The sequence below is a fragment of the Haliotis asinina genome, chromosome 8, assembly GCF_037392515.1.
Source record: "Haliotis asinina isolate JCU_RB_2024 chromosome 8, JCU_Hal_asi_v2, whole genome shotgun sequence".
NCBI lineage: Eukaryota > Metazoa > Mollusca > Gastropoda > Lepetellida > Haliotidae > Haliotis > Haliotis asinina.
Window position 1 is genome coordinate 63,409,171 of NC_090287.1, and position 24,165 is coordinate 63,433,335.

General features: G+C 39.0%; 2 protein-coding genes across 2 annotated transcripts in view; one reads left to right on the forward strand and one right to left on the reverse strand.

Moving 5' to 3' along the window:
* LOC137293888 (uncharacterized) overlaps window positions 1-2,523 on the reverse strand; it is a 57,368-nt gene extending 54,845 nt beyond the window's left edge. The window contains exons 1-2 of the mRNA XM_067824672.1: window positions 2,214-2,523; window positions 1,256-1,317 (exon numbers count right to left, since the gene is read on the reverse strand). Coding sequence (XP_067680773.1) covers window positions 1,256-1,317; window positions 2,214-2,523 — 372 coding nt within the window. The remainder of the gene's footprint in view (window positions 1-1,255; window positions 1,318-2,213) is intronic.
* Window positions 2,524-4,590: 2,067 nt separating this feature from the next.
* Window positions 4,591-11,715, forward strand: LOC137293641 (tryptophan--tRNA ligase, cytoplasmic-like). The gene is made up of 8 exons (XM_067824311.1): window positions 4,591-5,043; window positions 7,768-7,876; window positions 7,989-8,108; window positions 8,506-8,688; window positions 8,941-9,154; window positions 9,289-9,462; window positions 9,572-9,712; window positions 10,002-11,715. The coding sequence occupies exons 1-8, from the start codon at window positions 4,779-4,781 to the stop codon at window positions 10,188-10,190; spliced, it is 1,395 nt and encodes a 464-aa protein (XP_067680412.1). The 5' UTR covers window positions 4,591-4,778; the 3' UTR covers window positions 10,191-11,715.
* Window positions 11,716-24,165: the final 12,450 nt, after the last annotated feature.

Sequence of the window (24,165 nt, forward strand, 5' to 3'; positions counted from 1 at the left end):
CTTCATGACTCCCCACACATTCTCAATTGGGTTTAGGTCTGGGCTGTAACTGGGCCAGTCTAAAACTTGAACATTTTCGCCCGACAACCACTGTTTTGTGTAGCGCGCAGTGTGTTTTGGGTTATTATCATGCTGGAAAATCCAATCATCTTCATACAATGTTTGTGCTGTCGGAAGAAAGTGACCATTTAGAATGTCAACGTATCTTTCTTTTGCCAAGTTTCCCGTGAAAACACACAATGGCGTCACTCCGCGAGCCGATATGCCACCCCACATGTGAAACTTCGGGCTATGTTTTGGTCGCTGGTAGATAGGTTTGACAGTATCTTTGGTCCAAATTTTCACACAATTAGGGAAAAGCCAAACAGAACTTTCATCCGAAAAGAAAACATTATCCCAATCTTGATTTTCATGAGCCCGACACCAGTTTAAACGTTTTTCCTTTTGTGCATCTTTCATCAACGGCGAGGGAATTCCACGTTTTTTCACCCAATTAAGTCTCTGTAATTCCTGCCTAACTGTTTCATTGCATACCTGAGGACTTCCTCTGCTAATCATTTCATTTCTGATGTTCTCAACACTTTTCAATTTGCCCCTACTCACAATCTGCCCAAGTCTTCGGCGATCCACAAAACTGAATTTCCTACACCGACCTGCCCCTGCTTTGTGCTCTATCCCGGTTCCTGTTTGAATATTCTTCAAAGTTCTGTATACTGCAGACAGAGGAATACCATGTCTACAAGCTAACACTTTAGCATCAGCCTCACCCCTTTCAAAATCATCTAGAATGAGCTTTCTTTTCTCTCTTGCTGTAAATTCTGCCATGTCAACACAGGAAGCCGTCTGATTAGACAAGGGGGATAACCCTTGACGTAATGAGCTGCCTTCTAAGTCTTCAAGAGTTGTCTCCCTTATTTAGTATGCTTAGTGCATAGTGAAAGCCCTTTTTCCAATCTTAGCATCATTAGAAAAAAAACAAAGATTTTCTCAATAATTTCTGGGAACACTGTAAAAGTACAACTTGAAAGCGGAATATGGAATGCGAATGATCAAAACACCACAGTTTATATGACTGATCACACAATATTATCATATATTTATGATATTAACTACCACAGGAAACATATTTTGTAGGTACAGCTTTCTGCAGAACGGGCTATGACACAGCTGTGTGGTTACGTCATGTCAATATTGAGTCTCTTATTGACATAATGCATGAAAACATTTCACCAAATGTAAACTTCAGAATACTTACAATGTAGTCGGTGGTCGTTACATTTGACAATTCTTCACACTTGTATCTAACAGCGTCGGCAGCTTAACAAAAAAGTAGTCAGCCATTGATTTCAGTTGGTTGCAATATTCTCGTACCTTTTTGATCAATGAATACATATATAATTTAATGCCTGCTTAGCTACATATATGATGTTTAATAATTGCAGTTTAATCACCCAAATTATAGGCGGTTGCGTGTTGATGTTAGGAAACTGATTACTTGTTAACAAAATTGATACAGGTAAGAAAGCGGTTGTCGTTGTCTTTGTCACTGACTACACACTGCACTTTGCCCGTTCACTTTCACCAACCCCCTCGACAGTCTGTTATTTTTAGATTCTTTATCTTGGATGTTATAATTCTTCGTGTAAAAGTTGGCACAATTGTTTATCAGCACATGTATTTTTTTGTTCAGAGTAACCATCTACGAGGCAGTCCTGCGGACACTAACATGTCTCACTGAGTACTTCACGTCAATAAATACTGGTGCAGATGGATCACTGACGACAATCGTCTTATCAGATACTTAATCAACCGCTATCGTTACTATCATTTGTATTGTGAGTATTGGATATAGGAGTTACATATGCTACAATACTAACCAACAGAAAAGAGTTCTCTTATCGCTAGGTTTTCAAGCTGCCTTTAGGAGTCGTTATCAAGGGTTCACATACTGGAAATGTCCAGGAAACAAAGAAATTTTCATACACTAAATTTTAAAAAATACAACCAGGATAAAGAGACTGACTTCAGATTCAAACTACGTGTCTTATTTAGAGACACCTCGTATCATAACTATTTTATAGTGATTCATAAACACATGCTCTGTCATTGTATGGTGATATCTACCTCGATTCATTTAAATACTTAAATCAAGAAAGCACTATTGATTTAAGTTGCACGTTCTAGAAAATGTAGTGAAATCACACGGATCTTACCAAACTGGCAGCACTTGCCATACCATCCACTTTGGCATCCGCACTTCCCTGCCAGGAATTCTCCTCCGTTGTAACAGAACAAGTTGCAGCTCTGCTTCTCCGCTGGGCGACTGCCTGTATCACATCTACGTTGACAGTCGGCCCTGGGTTCATCAGGTTGACAACAGAGAGTGATGTTCCTGGTCTGGTACCCTCCGCCACATGTGTCTGAGCACCTACCCCAGTCTCCTACATCCCAGTCACAGTCAGAACAACCCAGTACATACACGGCGCCATAGAAGAGCAAACACCATTCCCCTACACGCAACATTGTGGCGTGGCCTTACTGCACACTGACTGAGAAGAATTTGTGGTACGTCATTATTGATGTGATTTGAAGAGGTTTATTTACGACTGTTTGCTTACTTTCTTTTGGTTTTATTGCCCATTTGGAGCATGTCTATTGTATAACGCCGCACCCAGGCTGCATGAGGGAGATCTGTAAATCACAGACACACCACTTTTTTCGGGCACACTGACAACCAAACTGGTCACCTGACTTTAAAGTCGTCCATGACCACAAGTGCACTAAAGGTCATCTCTAAAACAAAACAAAACAAATCGTGCATGCGCCAGGCTATCACCATACAATGACAGAGCATGTGTTTATGAATCACTATAAAATAGTTATGACACGAGGTGTTCGCGAAAAGGTGAGCGTATTCTGCCCCACCGGTGGCACCCGTCATAAAAATAGTAAGTGAGTGAGTTTTATTTATACGCCTCTTTTAGCAATATTCCAGAAATATCACGGAGAATACCAGAAAATGCCCCAATGAATTAATGTTACATCATATCAGTTCACCTGAATTAACTGGGGAACGTACGGTACAAGTCAAAATAGGAATTGCATCCTACAACATTTGGCATGAAATGTCCACCTCCAAATGTCTACCATAAAACCTATTCAAAGTTTTACTTTTAAAATCATCTAATTATGCTTTCGTGGGTATCACTCCTAACATGTTCTTTAACATAGCGTGTAGTATAACTTCGGTGTATTTGTTTATGAATTTGAATGTTCTGAAAGGGAATGTTCTGTACTTTGGTGTATCACCAAGGCCTCCTTTCACGAAGCACTAAGGTAATCGTGAGACATTGAGGTAATCGTAATGCAATGACAATGGGGATTAAGGTTCATCTTAGTGAAGGTTGTTTCGTGGAAAGAGACCCTGGTTGCTGATTTGTACCCATGACTTTTTGTAGCAGTGTCGTGAACAAGTTAGAGTCCGTGTGGTAACCTAGTGGTTAAAGCGTCATGCTAAAGTCCCGGGTTCGATTCTGGGGTACAATGTCTGAAGTCCATGTCTGGGGTTCACAAATGTGAAAATGATGGAATATTGCTAAAAGCGGCGTAACACTTAACTCACTCACTACATGAAGGCCGACACATGTATAAGTCTCCCTCAATGATTATGCGACTCCCATAATCATCCCCCATCATAAGGATCTCCTGAGATTTATAAATATTGGGGCAAATGGCAAATTCAGAGCCTGTCCTGGGGCCGGATACAGCCTTTGAGAAGGAGGGGTGCACACTACTGAGAAGGTCATATGGTCATATAACAAACTTTCTGGACACAAAGATGGGTGCGCAACCCTGCACTCTCCTTTAGATCCGCCTATGCTGTCTCTTTCCGCCCATGTCTCCAATTCTGGGTCTCTCTCACACAAACACACATACACTCCCTCTCTCCCTCTCCCTCTTTCTCACACACACAGTCTTTCTCCCTCTCTCTCTCTCTCTGTCTCATCTATCCTCTCTCACGACCTCTCTCTCTCTCTCTCTCTCTCTGTCTTTATCTGTCTCTCCCTCTCTCACACACTCCGTCTCTATCTCTGTCTATCTCCCCGCTCTCCCTCTCCCTCTATCTTTATCTATCCCTCTCTCACACACACGCTCTCTCTCTCACACACACACAGAGAGAGAGAGAGCTACATACACACACACACACACACACACACATTTATTGCATATCTTGTTTAATCTGGGAAAACATTGCACCGACGAGTTGGAGTGGAGCAACAAGGTAGGTAACTCTTGTTGCCTTTCAGTTGCCTCTGCCATACTTCAGTTTAATGGTTTATTTATCGTTTCTACAATGTTTATTACGTCCGAAGGTTTAGTAATATGGGATCTTAATCGTAAACACACAGATAAGAATGCTATAAACGACCAATAAACAAATAAAAATAGTGTGATTTAGATGCAGGACTAGAAAAAACTGACATCTGCGTCTCGGTATAAACGCATAAATTTAAGTCACCAATCAGAAAATGTCATATATGGTCGTGTCGACTAAACCAGTTAAAAGCAAGGAAATCATACCTAAACGTGATGTTGTCAAGATGAAATGTAGAAACGTGATGTTATGACACAGACAGATTTATTCAGCTATATTCGGTTTTATTCCCTATTATATAAAATGTTATATACTCACATTTATATATCTATGCAGGTATGAAAAAAACATTTATGTTATCAATGGACAGACTTGTGAAGAGTTGTGAAGAAGTCAGACATTCATGTGTTGGTGTTGTGTGACGGGAATGAGTGACGCGCTGTACTTTCGTTTTGTGTTTACAAAGGCTGGTTTCACGGTACCTTGTGTTCATTGCGTCAGACTCTGGCGTAGAGACAACTTGTCAGCCCGTGTATGTACGGTCGACAACGTTGAAGTGAGAATCGCCATGGCTGAGACTAAAGACCCACAAGTCCAGGAGGATGAGGTCACTCCCTGGACTGTCCAGAGCGTGTCCCAGAAAGGCGTGGACTACAACAAACTCATAGGTAGGAGATGCACTTAACATTTCAGTATTTTCTGTTTCGCGGAAGAACGCAAATCCTGCCAGAATTCAACCTTGAAAACGTTGTATGCAAACGCAGTAAACGAAACACAGTTATAATACATATTTTCAAAATTTGACGACAAATATTGGGACACATAACTCATCCCAATATGTAGGTATTTTTGTAGAACCTTGGGTATTGTTTGTGTGAATCGTATGCTCGATCTAGCGTGCGCGGTAAGCTATCAAATCACAGGTCTGTGGGTTTGGTTTCGGTTATTGAACTAATCGCTGTTATTACGTGGGCCGTGACAAATTTAATAATGCACTTTACATGTTAAGTCTGTCTAGCTTCAGTCAGATAATCCAGACGAGTTCAGAAAACGCATTGTTTTTTTTTCTAAATTCCTCGAGAATTAAAGGCGATTTGAAACGGGACGTTCCATCAGAATCGTACTTTCTCATTTACCAGAACTCAACATATATAATAGATACAAATAATTCCATTGTTTCTGTAAATATTGACTAAATTGAACAACTGAACGGTGGTATAATCCAGTAATTTATCCAGATCTTGACACATGTACACTTTCCAGACCGTATACATATATTAAAAAGTCTACATTAGGAAATGTGACAGAATGATCAGCAAGTGTTTGTAAAATTTGATAACTGATAATCACAATGAGATATTCTTATTCACAGGATATTTTATGGACCCCTGTGTCACCTAGGCAAAGTTACTATTTGTTAAATTCACTCAAACTGATTGAAATAAATTGTTGTTTTTTTGTGTCGGTGTCGGCCCGAAATTAGGTGCAATATACCGTGAATATGAACATGATCAAATATTTGCTGAAACTTTGAATCATTTTTTTTTTTAAAAAAAAAAAAAAAAGAACATACGCGAAGTTAAGGAATTAATTCCCTCGTGTATTGCTTTAAACATATTTTATTCGAAAATGAAATGGATTGGGCACAAGTTATCCAACTTAGTAGCGCCCTCTCCAAGAAGTTGCATATGTCATGTTTACAATATAAAAACATTGACAACAGGGATTTGTGGCAATAATATATACAAGAAAAAACTACACACATCTTTCAGTTAGCTTAATATATCTATGAACATGTTCAAATAATAATTCGTAGCATGACCAAACAACAATAAATGTAAATTAATGGGTATGCGATGTTTAACGACAGTCTTTACATTTACAAACAATTCTTTACGCTACGTTGTATATAAAGAACATTCTAAAAGGCAATGTCATGAGTTTTCACAACAACAACCACAAGTACAAGACGCATCTGATCTTAAATTAATTCTGAATAAATCGTAATTTAGCGGACTTGTATTGTACGTTAGGTTTCCGTGAAGAATGTTCAATTTCCTTGTACCAGACGTAAAAGAAAGACGAGCTTATTTTACGTTTAATTTAAAACCTGTTAAAGAATCTATTTGTCTTATTTCTATGGGGATATTGTTCCGCATTCGTATCGTAGATGGAAAAAAAGATGATGGGGGAAGTTTCAATCTCGTTAATGGAAGGGAGAAGTTTAAAGAGTTTCGAAGATTGTAAGATGATATGTGCCCTACATATGTAGGTAATAGTTCCTGAAGGTAAGATGATGTATATTTCCTATTGGCTGCTAATGTATATATTTCCATTGAGCGCGAAATGAAGATACCAATTCACTTGTGTCACTTTAACAGACAAAGGGTGAAGTGCAGGACCGCTGTTCTTTTAATCTAATGTATCACGTTTTGGTTGTATATTTCCTAAATGTAGAACGTATTCGGTGATTTTTCGCTTTCCTTCTAAAAATTATTCCCTTTACGTTGTGCCTTTATTTCTTGTTTATCCTTCGGTCCCACATGATGTAGCGTATAATGTATTGATTTCAGTTAATTATGTCATTTGTTTCGTGTTTCCTTCCTGCAGTATAGTATATTCGTAATGATTTCATTGTAAATAGTTTATTTTGATCTGGGTCGTAGCCTGGCAACCTGGCATGTGTCATCTAACTCCTTTGACATCTGATTTTCATTTACGTTTCCATACCGTATACCCATTTCTTATTAATCAAGTTATTGTCACGTAAAAAGTTTATATTCCATCTCATCATGTAATCGGTGTTAGTGTGCCGATGTGCTCAATCTTCATTTTTTTGTTGTTGTTGTTTTTTTTGCTTCACTTTTGCTAAACTTTGCTTATTCACTTCATCCACTCATTCAAATTCATATATAATTTATTTAGAATTTTACGAAATGTGATATTACACATGACTTTATTCGTTTATCGTTTATTGTTGTCTTACCTAGTACTTAACTAGTTACTGTATTGTGTTGTCTTACCTATTACGTAACTAGTTACTGTATCGTGTTGTCTTACCTATTACTTAACTAGTTACTGTATCGTGTTGTCTTACCTATTACTTAACTAGTTACTGTATTGTGTTGTCTTACCTATTACTTAACTAGTTACTGTATCGTGTTGTCTTACCTATTACTTAACTAGTTACTGTATTGTGTTGTCTTACCTATTACTTAACTAGTTACTGTATCGTGTTGTCTTACCTATTACTTAACTAGTTACTGTATCGTGTTGTCTTACCTATTACTTAACTAGTTACTGTATTGTGTTGTCTTACCTATTACTTCACGACTGTGTGGTTGTGAAAATGTTTGTTATTAACATACAACAACCATTTTCCATCTCACCAGACAAATTTGGCAGTGTAAGAATAACGGAGGACCTCATCAGGAGAATCGAACGTGCCACTGGGAAGAAACCACATCGTTTCCTCACAAGGGAAATATTCTTCTCCCACAGGTATTTTATCTATACTTACATGATGCTGTAAAGAACTAAGTGGTAGTAGTAGTAGTAGTAGTAGTAGTAGTAGTAGTAGGAGTGCCATTACAACGTTCTGTACCTCACACAGAGAGCTGGAGCAGATTCTGGACATGTATGAGAAGAAGCAGCCCTTCTACCTGTACACGGGCCGCGGACCTTCATCAGAGGCCATGCACCTGGGACATCTTATACCCTTCATCTTCACGAAGTGAGTCAATAATACATGCCATGATAGCATACCATTGTCTTCACTCGTTCTAAGGCGACATGACTAACTGACTGAATTTGGTTTCACGCTGCTTCTAGCAATATTCAAACATCACGGCGGGGAACACCAGAAATGGGCTACACACGTTGTACCCATTTGGGGATTCCAACTCGGTCTTCGGCGTGACAAACGAACTCTTAAACTACTGGGCCACCCCACCGCCCCCTAAGGTGACATAAAGTTGAAAATAATGTGGGGTAAACTATAAATGCTTTACGAAACATCATTCACAATCGTGATGTGTTGCTGTATTTAAACAACTTTATACATGTAAATTGCGATAGTGATATTGTTGAAGTGGGTGATGAATGAAATAGCTGAATGAATAATATTCCAGGTGGCTGCAGGATACGTTCGACGTTCCCTTGGTGATCCAGATGACTGATGACGAGAAGTTCCTGTGGAAGGACCTGGAACTGGAAGAGGCACATCGACTCGCGCATGAGAACGCCAAAGACATCATTGCTTGTGGTTTTGACCTTGACAAAACTTTCATCTTCAGCGATCTGGAATATGTTGGGTACATCATATATGCAAAGCTTTGATTGTTTTTTTAACAATGGCCCAGTGATGGCAAAATGATGGCCCAATGATGGTCCAATGGTACACTTTTCCGTGTTGTTTCTTTTGGTTTGGAAACTCATGTTTAAGGACTTTTCAAGGGGGATACCATCTATGATATATACATTTATCTATACATTTACAACGTAGTGAAAACATGACTTCTTCTGCCTCCAGAAGCGGTTAATATAGCATTCTACTGTTTTTCTAGAGGTTCCATTGAGTTCTACAAGAATGTATGTCGTGTTGAGAAGCTGGTGACGGTCAGTCAAGCCAAGGGAATATTTGGCTTCACCGACAGTGACTGTATTGGCCAGATCAGTTTCCCGGCCATCCAAGCAGCACCTAGCTTCAGTTCCTCATTCCCACAGATCTTCAACGGAAGGAGTGACGTTCCTTGCCTCATCCCATGTGCCATAGATCAGGTAATCAAGGGCCTGTGCCTTATATCAGTATATATAGTATATCTTCATGACGTTGATGCTGAGGTGTTCTAACACCAAAACATTGTGAGTGTGCCCTTTTCACAGACATTATTATTTTGATACTATACTCCTAGGACCCGTATTTCCGGATGACACGTGACGCAGCGCCCCGGATGAAATGCCACAAACCAGCCCTCGTTCACTCCGTGTTCTTTCCTGCTCTAAAGGGAGCCAAAGGGAAAATGAGCTCCAGCGACCCTACGTCATCAATCTTCCTCACTGACTCGAAAAAGGAGATAGCTGACAAGGTGAGTTTTACTAACGGACATGTTTGTATTTATATGCACAAATGGATTAACAGATACATATTTTGAAATGTGTGTACAGCTAATTTGAATTAATTGTTTTACTTTACAGATTAACAAGTACGCGTTTTCAGGTGGGCAAGACACGAAAGAGGATCAGGAGAAACATGGCGGTGACTGCTCCATTGATGTGTCTTACCAGTATCTCAGATTCTTCCTGGATGATGATGCCAAGTTGAAAGACATCGAACAGGCGAGTACAGCAATCTTTAGGTACAGATGGTAATAGAATAAGTTGTATCACAGTGTGACATGACCCCTTACTCTGTCGCCTCGCTAGTGGTATTATACAGATGTCATGTTTCTGTGTTGTTCCAACTTTAATTGTTGCAATATTACTACATGGCAATATCGCATCTTACAATCACTTTGCATCCATTGTAGACTACGATAAAGCAATTGTCCTTTCCTGCAGGATATGACACACCTTTACTATACGCAATAGTCACAAATATTGTGTTGACGTTTCCTTGACATTACAGCGGTACACCCGTGGACAGATGATGACTGGAGAACTGAAGCAAGAGCTCATCAAGGTCCTTCAGACCCTGGTTTCCGGTCACCAAGAGCGACGTGCACAGATCTCCGATGCCATGGTTGACTACTACATGATGCCCCGGAAACTCAAGTACAGCTACACCGATCCCTCTGAGCCTTTGGGCACACATTAAGGGAAATTAGCTGAGATAGTTGTCGGATGACAGGAATCCGTTACTATATTTTGAATGCATGTATTGTTATTTTGTATATCACATGTCACGGTAGCCTTTTCTTTATCTTTCTAAGCTCATGTTTGTCTGGTATAGATGTGAAAATGATATGTGTCTTTTTCTATAGTAAGGCCATTGTAGAAGCAGAACTGAGCTGTGTGTAGCACATAGTAAACGTGAAAAACAGGTTCAAGAAAGATTTGAACAGACTGGAATAAAACAGAATGTGCAGCATTATGCAGAACCTGCTTAAGATATCATGCCACTGCTTTTCGTGTTTGTATTGTATTTGGAAACTTTTCCTCAGCTTATTAATAGCATTTCATTGTTCATGTACAGCTGCAGAGAATGGAAACACTCGAACATCGACAAAGAGGCAAAACTGACTTGATATGTTCTGTCAGTCCTGAGATTTAAACATTCAATCTGTTCTCTCTGTCACTTAAAATAAAGGGTTGTAGGTGGTAAACGCAAACGGAGACTGGGAGATGTAGGGTTGGGTTAGGTTATTAAACATGACATTATTCAAGAGTATTTAGGATGGTTCAGGCTGAAGTCACTTTTAAAGGATTTGGGATTGGTTTTGGTTGAAATCACTCTGGAGAGATTTGTAATGGGTTTAGGATAAGATCCCCCATGATGAATTTGGGAGAGATTAGATTGAGATCACGTCAGATGCATTTGGGATTGGCCCTGAGATCACTGCAGAGAGATCTGGGATGGGTTCAGGTTGAAATCACTTAAGAGGGTTTTGGGTTTAGATTTTGTTGAGATCACTCCTGAGAGATTTGAGATGGGTTTAGGTTCAGATCACTCTAGATGAATTTTGGATGAGGTTATGTTGAGATCACTCAAGAAGGATTTGGTATGTGGTTGAGATCATTCTAGACGGATTTCGGAATAGGGTTAAGCTGAGATCACTCTTGAAGGACTTTTGCCTTGGCCGATACTCTCTAGAGTTTTTGACGCATGGGTCAACCCCCATTTTTGTTTCATGTCTGACCCAGACAGAACAGTCAAGTCTAGGACAGGTTGTAGCTTCGTTCATATTTGTATTATATTAGAAATATCTCACTTCGGGCTGATACAATCTGTCTGATATTCGTTCCTACAATACAAATGCATGTGGCACGAACGGTTTACAATAATGGACCCTACATGATCTAATTTGATACTTACAAGGTCCTAACTTGCAGACTAGTATTCTAAGAGCTTGCGAATCGATACGGTTTTCAGTTCCATTTTGTATTTTTAGGCGAAGTGGAATATATTTCCGCAATGACAATTTTTACACACTTTCTTGGTTGATGACAAAATCTTGTGTTTCGTATTATGAAGTAAAGTTTCGGAATACCAGATGTTGACATCATCACACATTTGCATCTTTCCTATGAATCACTAAAAATGTTCAACAAATGTTATTTTGTACTTACTGTTATACCTGATATCAAGTAATCTCTTATATCAATAAAACAAATATCGCACACCGATGGGTTCATTTTTATATTGCACACATATTTGCAAAGTGTTATATCAAACAGTATTTTATTTGCACAATACTCAGTCACCAATGTCATCACTTGTATTGAAACCTTGTGTACGGAGATCGTGATTGGAATAAATCGATTGGTGTAACATCATTAAATAATAACTGTTTATGTAAAATAGATCTTCTCTGCTTCTGTCTATACAGACATAACTATGTGTGCATGAATGGTGTACTGGGACGCTGCATTGGTCTTTGGCGATGTCTGAAAGGAGTAAACTCCATAAAGCTGAGGTGAATAAGATGAATTAAGGTGATCTGAATAAGGTTTATGTCCCGGTCAAAATCACAGCTACGTAGCAACGCGCACCTGTATGTAAGGATCTGCAGTAAATCGTCTTGAAAAATGTCCGTTTTGCCATGCTTTCCAAGCTACACAACAATGCACCGTTTAACATGAGATATCCGAAGTAGACACAACACGCTGTCACCGAGTAGCCCCGATTTCATCTGGACTTTCGCAACGAAACAGCCTGACCTGCGACATTAAATGATTAAAGTCTCAACAGGCCAAGGCGTTCGGAATAGCTCACGATCAGACATTTACAACCCAGACTTTCAATCTTAAAGTTTGTTTTAGGCAAATGGCAAAACTATGTTATTTATACAGGTACATAGATGTTACATTCATACATCATTAACAATACTCTCATGAGAGCGTTCCAGGCGGCAGTCTCCAAATCCCTGGGTAAAGACAACACGAAACGTTAACGTTGTTACAATTGTGTAACGTCTGTAAAGACGTTACACCCGATTTTTAGTAGTAGGATACAAATGACAAATTATGTAATTTTTATTACATGTTTATTTAATATTTTATCTAATTTTAATAAAACCCCGATTTACCTGGATCATCTGTGGTCGGTTTCGTAGATCTCTTTGTTCTGCAGTTGTACATCAGCTGGAACACTCTGCTGCCATAAGTTGCTTGCGTCTTGCCTAGAACATCTGACCAACGTTAGTAGGAATATGGATGGTGTACAGTTGGTAAAATATACGAGGCGTCACATGTACCATCCTCAGAGGTGTCGGTGTAATACAACTTCTCCTTTGGTGAGGGGTCAGGTGAGGATATAACTAATGTAAACTCAGTGAGGCTACTTTGCACGGCCTGTGTGCAAGCGCTTCGAAAGAGACTGTCACTTTCGCGTTCAGGGGTATCTCCATTTAACTGTGATCAGTTTGAACCTTTTGCAATTCAATGTCAACAACAACTTTCAGCTGTAAAATTAGCAGTGTTTTCTGTACAATAAATGATTAGACACAGCTATAGTCCCCTTTTTTAAGAACCTGACAAAAAGGCAGAATTTTGTTTTTTTTTGCTCTTCAGTATATAAACTCAAAGTAATTTACCTTAATAACATTACCAAAGACTGTGGCATTCTTGGTGTTAGAGATTAAACTAACCTCAAGCTCTCTAATTAGCGGACCAGTCCATTTTGCGCAAAGGGTCTATGCCTGTTGATGTTGTAATTAATCCCTCATTTGCTGTATGACTAGTGAGAGTAGGAATGATGGGAGAATGATTAATGGAACATGACCAACTGTAGAGTAGGTTGATACGGTCTAACTGACTAGTATTTTATTTGTAAACGTAATATAATAACCGGAAAGAGAAGGACTTAAGAGAGCAGGATATTTTTCACCGCAATATAAATGAAAACCTAATGTTTTTATTGGACACACACACACCCGTGGGATATTTGGTCCACCAACCCGTTTGCCGTGCCTTGCGGCCCTGTGTCGGTGGAGTAGGGGATCCTGGTGGTTGAGGGCCTGGGAGCAGGACCAGTGTTCCTATTGCTCAACACACCACTTCGGCCCTGACTTCACCTAGACGGGAGGTTGAATGGGCCCGGTTCAACCAATCGGCTAGTCACGCTAAGCCCTGAGCATTACATTTTGAAATGTTTTAAACAATTTGAAATTTGTTATTATGCTATTAGACTTGGCGATTTTTAAAAGGTCAAAATTTCAAATAGTCTCACCTTCTTGCCTAGAGCAGAAGAAGGCGGTGGCACTTGGGCCAGTCTGGTGGAATAATTAACCTTTTAATGTTTCTGCTGGAAAAAATCTTTACATACCCAGCAATGCATTGGATACCTTTCGACACAGCAAAAGGATTTAATTTCAAGGGTGATCTTGAACTTCAAGGGTGACACCCCCCCTCCTCTCTTCCCACACACAAAAAAAACAAAAACAAAAAAAGCGTCTGCTTGAAGAAGATCACACTGTAGCTGACCTTAGACTGACCAAACCTACTGAATATTGGCCACGTTTTCTAGTTGTTGAGAATGAAGATAGGACACCCTTGAAATTCAACCCTTCAGAAGATTACGTTCTCGTGCTCTCTTGATTGAGTGTACCTACAATCAACAAACCTGTTGAACACTAAGACATTTGTCGGCATTCCCGTCACCACATGTCTCTGAAATGAAAGATCAGGGTGTTCTTTATGTGAAACGATTCTCGACCTCGTCAAAACAATGAAACTGTCAAAACCAACACTTATCTGTTTCCCTTTTCCCTACCTTCTGCACCAAGATCACTCAAGGCCGGCTATTGCAATCTGAATGTTGACACATACATCCCCAACCCGTTCAGGTGCTTTAAATGCCAGAAATATGGACACGGTGTAAATACCTGCACATTGTCTGTGCTCACTGTGGTGAGAAAACACAGACAACTGAAGATTGTGACAGTGATTATAAAAATCCGCCAAATGCTCAGGCGACCATTCCTTATTTTCTAAACAGTGTCCTATTTGGAAAGAGCAAATGGAGATAAACAGAATAAAGTTTACTCAAAATATCTCCTTTTCTGAGGCAAAAACACTGATAAAGAGATCTGATCTTCCAAAACATTATGCTACAGTTGCAAACACATCATCGGAGTCTACCTCTAAAATAACAAAATCATCCACAGGATGCCAAACTACCTTCACTTGGGTAAATTGCGACTCTCCACAGCTTTTGTACCCTGCTATATCATCACAAACTGAGGAATCCCTTCCTTGTACATCAAAGTCTTCTTCTGATCACAAATCATCATCATCTCAGTCACACTCAAAGTCTCAATCGACAGCTGATAGTCAACAAACTGTTAAAAGTAAACCTAAGCCTAAGCCTGATGCTTCAAAACAACAAAGTGGCAGAGCTCCTAAAGGGTCACAAAATAAAATTCAACTGTTTAATAAATACGGGTCTCTTTAAGACATGGACGTTTCTGAAAACGTCCATTCTGGGACACATAGCTTGTCGCCCTCCAAAAGAGTGCGGGGTAGATCCCCAATAAATCCCCCCAAAAGATAGTTTATTCCAATAATATTGTACAGTGAAACCGTAGAGGATTGAGGACTAATTTACATGAATTACAGCTATTAGTCCACGATTTTACACCTTCAGCGAGCTGTCTCCAAGAGACATATTTAAAACAGACAGATACATTTGACTTCGTCATTGTTTTTCCCCTCCGGGTGATAGGGCCACTGGAGGATCATCCTTTCTAGTCAGACAAAACGTTATTCAAATTCCTGTCTCACTTATTACTAATATGCAGGTTGTTGCCGTGAGAATTACTCTACGTGTAGCGTTTACACTATGCTCTCTCTAAATTTCGCTGTTTTGGACGTTGGCCAAAACTGATCTTCAAGCTCTGTATGACCAACTCCCGAGGCCCTGTATTATAATGGGAGATTTAAATGGGCAAAACCCACTCTGGGGTAGTGTAACTATAAACGCTAAAGGTAAGTTGTTGGAGGACCTTTTTTCTGACAATGATTTATGCATTTATAATGATGGTTCCAACACATATTTACACCCTGGTACATGGGATCTATTCTGCTCTCGACTTGTCACTCACAAATAGAGACCTAGTAAATGAATTCGAATGATCAGTCCACGATGACCTCTGTGGAAGTGACCATTTTCCTACTATACTGAAATCTGTAACTCCTTCTGATGTTCCTCCGTCATCAAGGCGGAATTTTTAAAAGGCTAACTGGACTTTATATGAAACCTTGTGTGCTGAAAAACTTAAAACTGAACGTTTTATTGACGCTCCTGATGCTATTAAATGCTTTTCTGATGAATTGAATTCCATAGCTGATGAGTGTATACCAAATTCCTCTGCAGTTCCTCATATTCGAAAACCATGATTCAATGATGACTGCAAAGAAGCTAAGAAGGCAAGGAAAAAAGCAGAACATTATTTCCGTCGTCATCCTATGGTGTATAATTTCAATAAATTTAAATTTTAAAGGCTAAAGTGCGGCGTGCATTTAAACAGAACAAACGCCCAAATTATGAATCCAAAATACATTCTCGGACACCCATGTCCAAGGAACATGGTCCAGGAAATTAAAGGTAAACGTACTAAATCTACTGTCCATCATCTTAAACATGGAGATTAATTACTTACCGATAAATCAGATATTGCGAATAATTTCAATTCTGATAATGGGGAAGATTATAATGAAACGTTTTCTATTCATGAACTCCATACTGCTCTTGATCAAGCTCATGACACTTCTACAGGAGCTGATAACATACATATTATCAACTCCTGAAGCACTTACCAGAATCCTGTTTAGAGACACTATTATACATTTTCATAATATTTGGACTCCAGGTACATTTCTTCATGGCGTGATGCCATAGTAGTATCAATACCCAAACCTGGACGTGATCATACAGACGCATCCATTATCGTCCGATTTCATTAACTAGTTGTGTTTGCAAGACCATGGAACGCATGATAAATAATCGACTTGTTTGGTACTTGGAAACAGATAACCTTATAACAGATACAGAACGTGGTTTCCGTAAAAGTAGAAGTACTGTCGATCACTTCGTGATCACTTTGGAATCATTTCAAAAATCAGAAATTAATGAATTACAATATAAACAAGAATATAATCAATTAAAACATAAATATAGCAATCATAAATCCTCATTTACAAACGGGTCCAAGGACGGTGGAGCAGTGGCTTATGCCACTGTCATTGGATCCAGAACAATATCTAGATTACAAGACAACAGCTCTATTTTCACAGCTGAAGCTAACGCCATATTAACAGCTCTTAAATATATTCAAAGACACCCTAAACATAAACAGTATATAATCTTTTCAGACTCCCTTTCTTGCCTTCAGGCTATTAAACTTTTGTCTTGTACACATCCACATTTAATTAAAATTATTGAAATGTATAATGATCTTGCTACTGGCTAATATGACATTGTCTTCTGTTGGTTACCCAGCCACGTAGGCATTTCAGGGAATACACTGGCTGATCTTGCTGATCTGTGACACCACTTTTTATTCCATACTCGGATTTTAAAGTTAGCATTAGAACCTACACCCGTGATCTGATGCAGAATAAGTGGGACAACAAGTAGGTATAAATAACTTACATGAAATAAAACCGTATATTGGTTACACCTACTTGGGTTGTCAGTCCAGATTTGAAGGAGTCATCATGCGCCGATGTCGTATTGGCCATACAAGATATACTCATGAATACTTATTGAAAGGTTCAGCATCCTTTGTGATGAAATAATCACGATCAAGCATGTCTTGCTTGACTGTGTGGAATATTCCATTACAAGGGATAATTATTTCAAATCAAGAACTATGAAGGACCTTTTCGGTAACGTAAGTTCTCATTTAATTATTGCATTTATAAGAGAATTTGAGTGACTTGTTGAGTGACTTGTAAATAAATAAGTATTTTATGACTGGAAGTTAAATTAGTAACTGAGATTGTCAGTGGCTGTATCCTCGAAGGGGGGGGGGGGGGGGGCTGGGTGAAGTATCGTAAAATTATTGAGGGGGTACGTAAGTCCCAAAACATTTGAAGCAAAGTTTAATCTTCCTTCTTTTTAGCTGTAGCATTTCTGTTATTTTAATTTGTGGCTGATCTTGCATGCAGTCGCCAGCAGCTGAGGGAATGGTGTAAATCCAGCTAGGGACCATGGATGTAGCAGAAGTACTGAAAGTCCCCTTGGCCTCTAGTATGATCATCTACCTTCAGTTGTTGGTGATCTTTAGCCTGTTTTTATATTGTATTGTCCGAATAGTGATATTAGTTTTAACATTTCACGCTAGTTTTAATTCAGACTGTGATATTCTCGTTGTTCTACTGTCCTTCGTTGACAGGTGTTACAATATACATGTATTCCTTTTCATTGTTAAATGTTCTTGTCACGATATGGCGGAAATATTGCCGATGTGACGTTAAATAAACTCACTCACGTACAATTCTCATTTGTGAACAGTGAGTGAGTCAGTGAGTTAATATTTAACTTCTCTTCGGCAATATTTCAGCCATATCGTGACGAAAACATTTAATACTGAAATGGAAGATATGTATTTCATAAATAAACCTGTCGTCAAAGGACAGTAAAACAACTAGAATATCACAGTTACAATTTAAAACTAGTGTGGAAAGTTAAAACTAATATCACTATCTGGACAAAACAATATAAAAACAGACTATAGATCTCCAACGACTGGAAGTAGATCACCATACCAGGGACCATGGGGACTTACAGTACCTTGGCTACCTGCATGGACCCTAGTTGGATTTACATCATCCCTTCAGCCGCTGGAGAGTGTATGAAATGCTTGTCAAAATTAAAACACCACGAATACTACGTTTAAAAACCTGGTAGACTTAAATTTACATCAAAACATGTTTTGGGACTTACGTACCTTCTCAGGAGGACAGTAATTTTACAATGCTTCAACCCCCTTTTGAGGGTACAGCCACTAACAATTCAAGTTACTAATCTAAACTACCAATCATTAAAATATGTCTATCTACAGAAACATATTGCTCACAATTCCACCATGAAATCGTTTCCTTTAGAAAACCAATGATTAAATGACAACTAACAGTGTTAAAAAGGTCCTTGAGAGTTTTGACGTTGGAATATTTATCCCTTGTGCCGGAGAATTCAACATAGTCGAGCAGGATATGCTTGACCGTTACTCTCTCATCAAAAGGGATACAAAACGGAGAATCCTCACCTTTCAGTATATATTCGTGCGTGTTTCTTGTGTGGCCAATGCGACATCGTCGCATGATGACCTCTTCAAATATGGACTGACAACCCAAGTAGGTATAACCAATATAGGGTTTTATCGCATGTAATTTATTTATACCTACTTGGGTTTCCCACTTCTTTTGCATCAGATCACGGATATAAGATCTAATGGTGGCTTTGTAATCACTATAAGGAATAAGAAGTAGTGACACAGATTTGTTTAGTGCTGCTTTTGCAGCAAGATCAGCCAATGTGTTACCAGAGATTCCTACATGGCTGGGTAACCAACAGAAGACGATGTCGCACTGGCCAGTAGCAAGATAATTATACAATTCAATGATTTCAATTAAAATGGATGTTTACAAGAAATATTTTTAATAGCCTGAAGGCAAGAAAGAGAGTCTGAAAAGATTATGTACTGTTTATGTTTAGGATGTCTTTGAATATATTTAAGAGTCGTTAATATGGCGTTAGCTTCAGTTGTAAAAATGGAGCTGTTGTCTGGTAATCTAGAAGATATTGTTCTGGATCCAATGACAGTGGCCCAAGCTACTGCTCCACCGTCTTGCTCTTTCCAAATAGAACACTGTTTCGAAGAAGATGAATGGTCGCCTGAACAGTTGGTGCATGTTTTGAAATCACTGTCACAATCTTCTGTTGTCTGTGTTTTCTCACCACAGTGAGCAAACACAACAGACAATGTGCAAGTATTCACGCCATGTCCATATTTCTGGCATTTAAAACACCTGAGCGGGTTGGGGATGTAGGTATCAACTTGTATGTTACAATAGCATGCCTTCACTGATTTAGGAGCATTTGGACAAAGTAAACAGATAGGTATTAGTTTGGAATGTTTTATTGTTTTTTTTTCTGGTTGAAAAGCGCTTCACATACAGCACACCTTGATCTTTCATTTCTGATGCAATGTCAATTTCGGACATATAAGCAAACAATCGATCACGATCTCTGATGATACCTTTACTAGTGTTCAAGGTCTTGTGAGCAGAGACCGTGACCGGAATGCCCACAAAAGATTCAATACTCATCAGCTTGTTGTTTCTTGCTGCACTCAACTAGTAGCGCACCCGAACGTAAGCGCCGAATGTTCTTAACATCCCCAGCAATACCTTGAATGCCCTTAGATACTGCGAAAGGGTTCAGCTTTAATGATGTCTTGTCCGGAGTCTCAATAACAAGGAAACTCAATCGATAGAGACGGTCTGTGGTCAGTATCAACAGGATCAATTTCAAGTGGACGTTTTGGGTTTTTTGTTGGGTGCTTCATAAGCCATGGTTGGTGTCATATGGTTCATCATCCGAGTTCCCCACTCACCACGGAGTATCACAGGGACAATGCTATCGCGAGCGGGCCTCCAGCTTGCAGCACCAAGGATATACTCCAGTAGAAGAATTATAAATAATTAAACTACCAGATTGACCCATGAGCCATCGCCTTCTGGCATAAAACTCTGGGCAAAGTTCATACTAGAATTCACAATCAAAACTTACAGATCAGTGCCAAAGCCGAAATTCAAAACAATTCCAAATCAAATTTGTGCAATGACACATTTACAGTCCATGCACAGGGCTTGGCATGACCAGCCGATTGGTTGAATCGGGCCCATTCAACCACCCGTCTAGGTGAAGTAAGGGCCAAAGTGGTGTGTTGGGCAATGGAACACAGCTAAAAGCCCAAATGCCCTCAACCACCAGGATCCCGTCCTCCACCGACACGGGACGCAACCCAGGGCAAACAGGTTCCCAATTTAGTCGCCTCTTACGACAAGCAATGGGGTGTTGTGGACACATTCTGCCCCGGGTCCACACGGGAGAAGAGCACTTAGCGTTACCCAGCACCCACCACGAGGAGATAGCTCTTCATGGGTGCCATTTGTAAACAGTAAAGCAATAATGAAACTGTATTATTAAACAGTATCAGTACACTTCATGTACAAACTGAAAACATAGCAAATAATATTGGATCTGCACCAGACAAATAAAGGACACTTCACTTTAATGTTAATAAATGAGGTGCCACATCAGTAAACTGCATGAGGGGATGGTGGGGGGTGTGGGGTGTGGGGGTTGATCACCGGTTGTGCTGATGGCTGTTTTGACAGAATGTCATTGATCGTAGAAACGGTCGAATTACAATCATTTATTTAGGCATTTCGAAGAATCCAAGATCCTGTATCTCTCTTCTTTATTCTGTACACATATAACCACAATGGATATTGATGGTGTAAATGACACTATCAAACAGATTAACTCTGATATATTTTTTTCTCTTTGGGGAGTGTAGATAGTATCACTGAAAAGCTTATATCCTTGATATTGAATATAATATCCAAAGATCAGATGTATGAAAAATTTGAAAATATAACGAAAATACATTGCATAACTTACATAACTTATCTCAGCACTGTTTGATAAATGTACGATTGAACAGGCGGTTTTCTAGAAAATTAGAAACATTATGAACTGTACGTTGGGCGTTTCGTGGCACCAGTCACGATAAAATATACAAAAAAACCAGTTATGGCAAACTAAAACAAAGACGAATTCAGTTTAAACTCATAACTTTCTATAACATGTACCATCGTCTGACTCCTGATTATCTGAACGATCTTGAGCCAGGTAAAGTATTTCAACACGTATTTCAACAAACAAATAGTACTTTCTTTAAAAAAATAGCATTTTCATTCAAACTATCCACTGTAGAACGCAAAGATATTCTCAATCATTTTACCGAGCACAATTTTGTCGTGGTGTTCATTGCCCGATGGAGCTGTTAACGCAGTTTCCCGAATCAGTTTAAAACCATGAAAACCCCAACAGTCACAATTACTTTGATTGTCCATTGTCGCCCCAAGCTCGGCTATAATGATCTGTGCGCAGACAGATAGAAACTAAATACATGTGAAACAGCTACGCGTTCACGTGGTCATTATAACGAAAACGTCATTCACTACATTTTAACTTTAAAGTGTAAACTATAACAACGGTGTATTTATATATTCAAGGATACGATGTGAAAACTATTTTTACAATAACAGCGCATAGTGACATTCTCAACTCACTACACCAGTTCATTTCTGTAACCACTTCCACTGATTATCATGCTTCTGCGGCAGCGCATGTCGTTGTTAGGCATAACCAATCATTAACGAACATATTTATTAATTAATCGCTAATCTGTCATTATGCCTCAGTACCATACTTTAAAAATTGTTGTTTGATTTCAGTTATGTATCCAGCTATCGGGACAATGTACTTGAGCGGTGTCTTTATAAGCCGCTAGGCCTGTTAGCCTATCCAGGTTTCTTTTGCGACGGAAAATAAAAATATGTTTAAACAAACTTCCGTCCTGTCGCACTCACATCTTGCTAATCGAAAGTCTTTGAGAAATGTGCATTTAAATATGTATTCAAGTACCCGATGTGCAATCAGGATTCATGCCAGGTGATTCCAAGAAAAAACAGATGAACTTTCTTCTACAGTTTCTTAGCCATAGCTCTTGACGAAGGAAAAGAAGTTATGGCAGTCTGCTGCAATATAAGTAAAGATATGGCCTGGCATAGAGGAATTATTTATAAACTGAGAACCTGTGCACGTGGTATCAAAGGCGAACTATCAAAATGGTTTGAAAATAGTGAACAACGGGTAGCAATTAACGGGTATGAATCTGACAAAAATCTGTACTAGCAGGAGTACCTCAGCGCTCTGTCCTTGGATCACTTCTTTTTCCTAATATACATCAAAAATATTGTTTGTGATATTGACGGTAACAGTCGTCTCTTTGTGGATAACACCTCATTATATGTTATCACAGACGACCCATCAGATGCTGTCTTAAAAATGACGTCGATAAAATTTCACAATAGAGAGTGGCAGGGTACAGTTCACCCAAATCTACCCATGGACGAAACAACCATAAAAGAAATCCGAAGTCGAACATTTAGGGTTAAGATTCCAAGGTGACTGTACATGTAATGATATCCCATACCTTGCTAATATTTGTTTATTTTTCGGATAATATTGTACAGTTCGCATATATGGAATAACTGACAGTATACATATTGATTACATATTGAACTTACATAACGTCGGTGCCGTTCATGGCACAAGTCAAACAGACTTTAAAATGAAATCAAATTTCAGTCTGTGCAAGATAGAAGGTATTGTCAGATGTGACCTTTTTTCAATAACCACTTACAAAACCTAATTGCAGCACCGAAAATAAGGTTTACTTTGACCGTAATTGTGGGACTTGTTTTTGTCAAATCGTTTACTGTCGCCTCAGACTCGGATGTAGCGACCATCATGCCCACAAGAATAACACACATTTAATACATAGACCATGCTGATCCTGTGGATATCAGAGAGAAAACTACCCTACGCAATTTCATCACATGGGGTAGCTACATTGAGATGAGAGGTACAGTTGATAATTAAAGTATTTTTACACTACCACTGGACACTAGTTTGAAGGGACATTTACTCCTTCTGTAAACTAGAACATAGTTGAATCTGTCCACGATTATATCATCAAGGCACAACGCTTCAAATATTCTCAAGAAAATAATTAAATTTGCTTAACAGCCCACTCATGACTGACTTCAATTTCTGCAATGGCTTGTTAGACACACACAGCTGTATGTCTCAATGTAAGCCTCTAACTTATGACTGCTTAGAAAAGGCGTATTTGACGTTGTATTTCATGGTGTGTGTGTGTGTGTGTGCGTGCGCGTGTGCGTGTGTGTGTGTATAGAAGTGGTGACATTGTTCAGTAGTACTTACATTGGAAGTAATTTCCGAAAACATTCCACGACGCGGATCTTCTCCTGGAATATTTGAATATATTCATAAATATTATATTATGCAAAAGGCGAATCCTCCATTTCATGCTGTGTTTTATGTTGCATGGGAAAAGGTGTTGCCATAAGCAGTAATGCTTGTTCACCAATCCCAATTCTTTTTAATGAATAAATATATGTTTAAACTACACTCCAATATTGTTTGGTTGACATGGTGTAGAAATAGTGAACAAAATGCTGGAAGCATTGCTCACTGTTATGATTGATCGTCCAGTGTGTGTGAGTATATATACGCTGAAGCCCCACGTGCAAATCGGGGGTCTTTTTAGCATTTCCAACAAAGCAAATGTTCCTTGGAGTGAGTGAGTGAGTTAATGTTTAACGTCACATCGGCAATGTCTCAGCCATCTCGTGACGAGAGCATTTAATTCTGAAATGAAATATATGTATGGTATAAAAACCTGTCAACGAAGGACAGAAAAACAACTAGAATATCACAATATCAATTAAAACTAGCATGGAAAGTT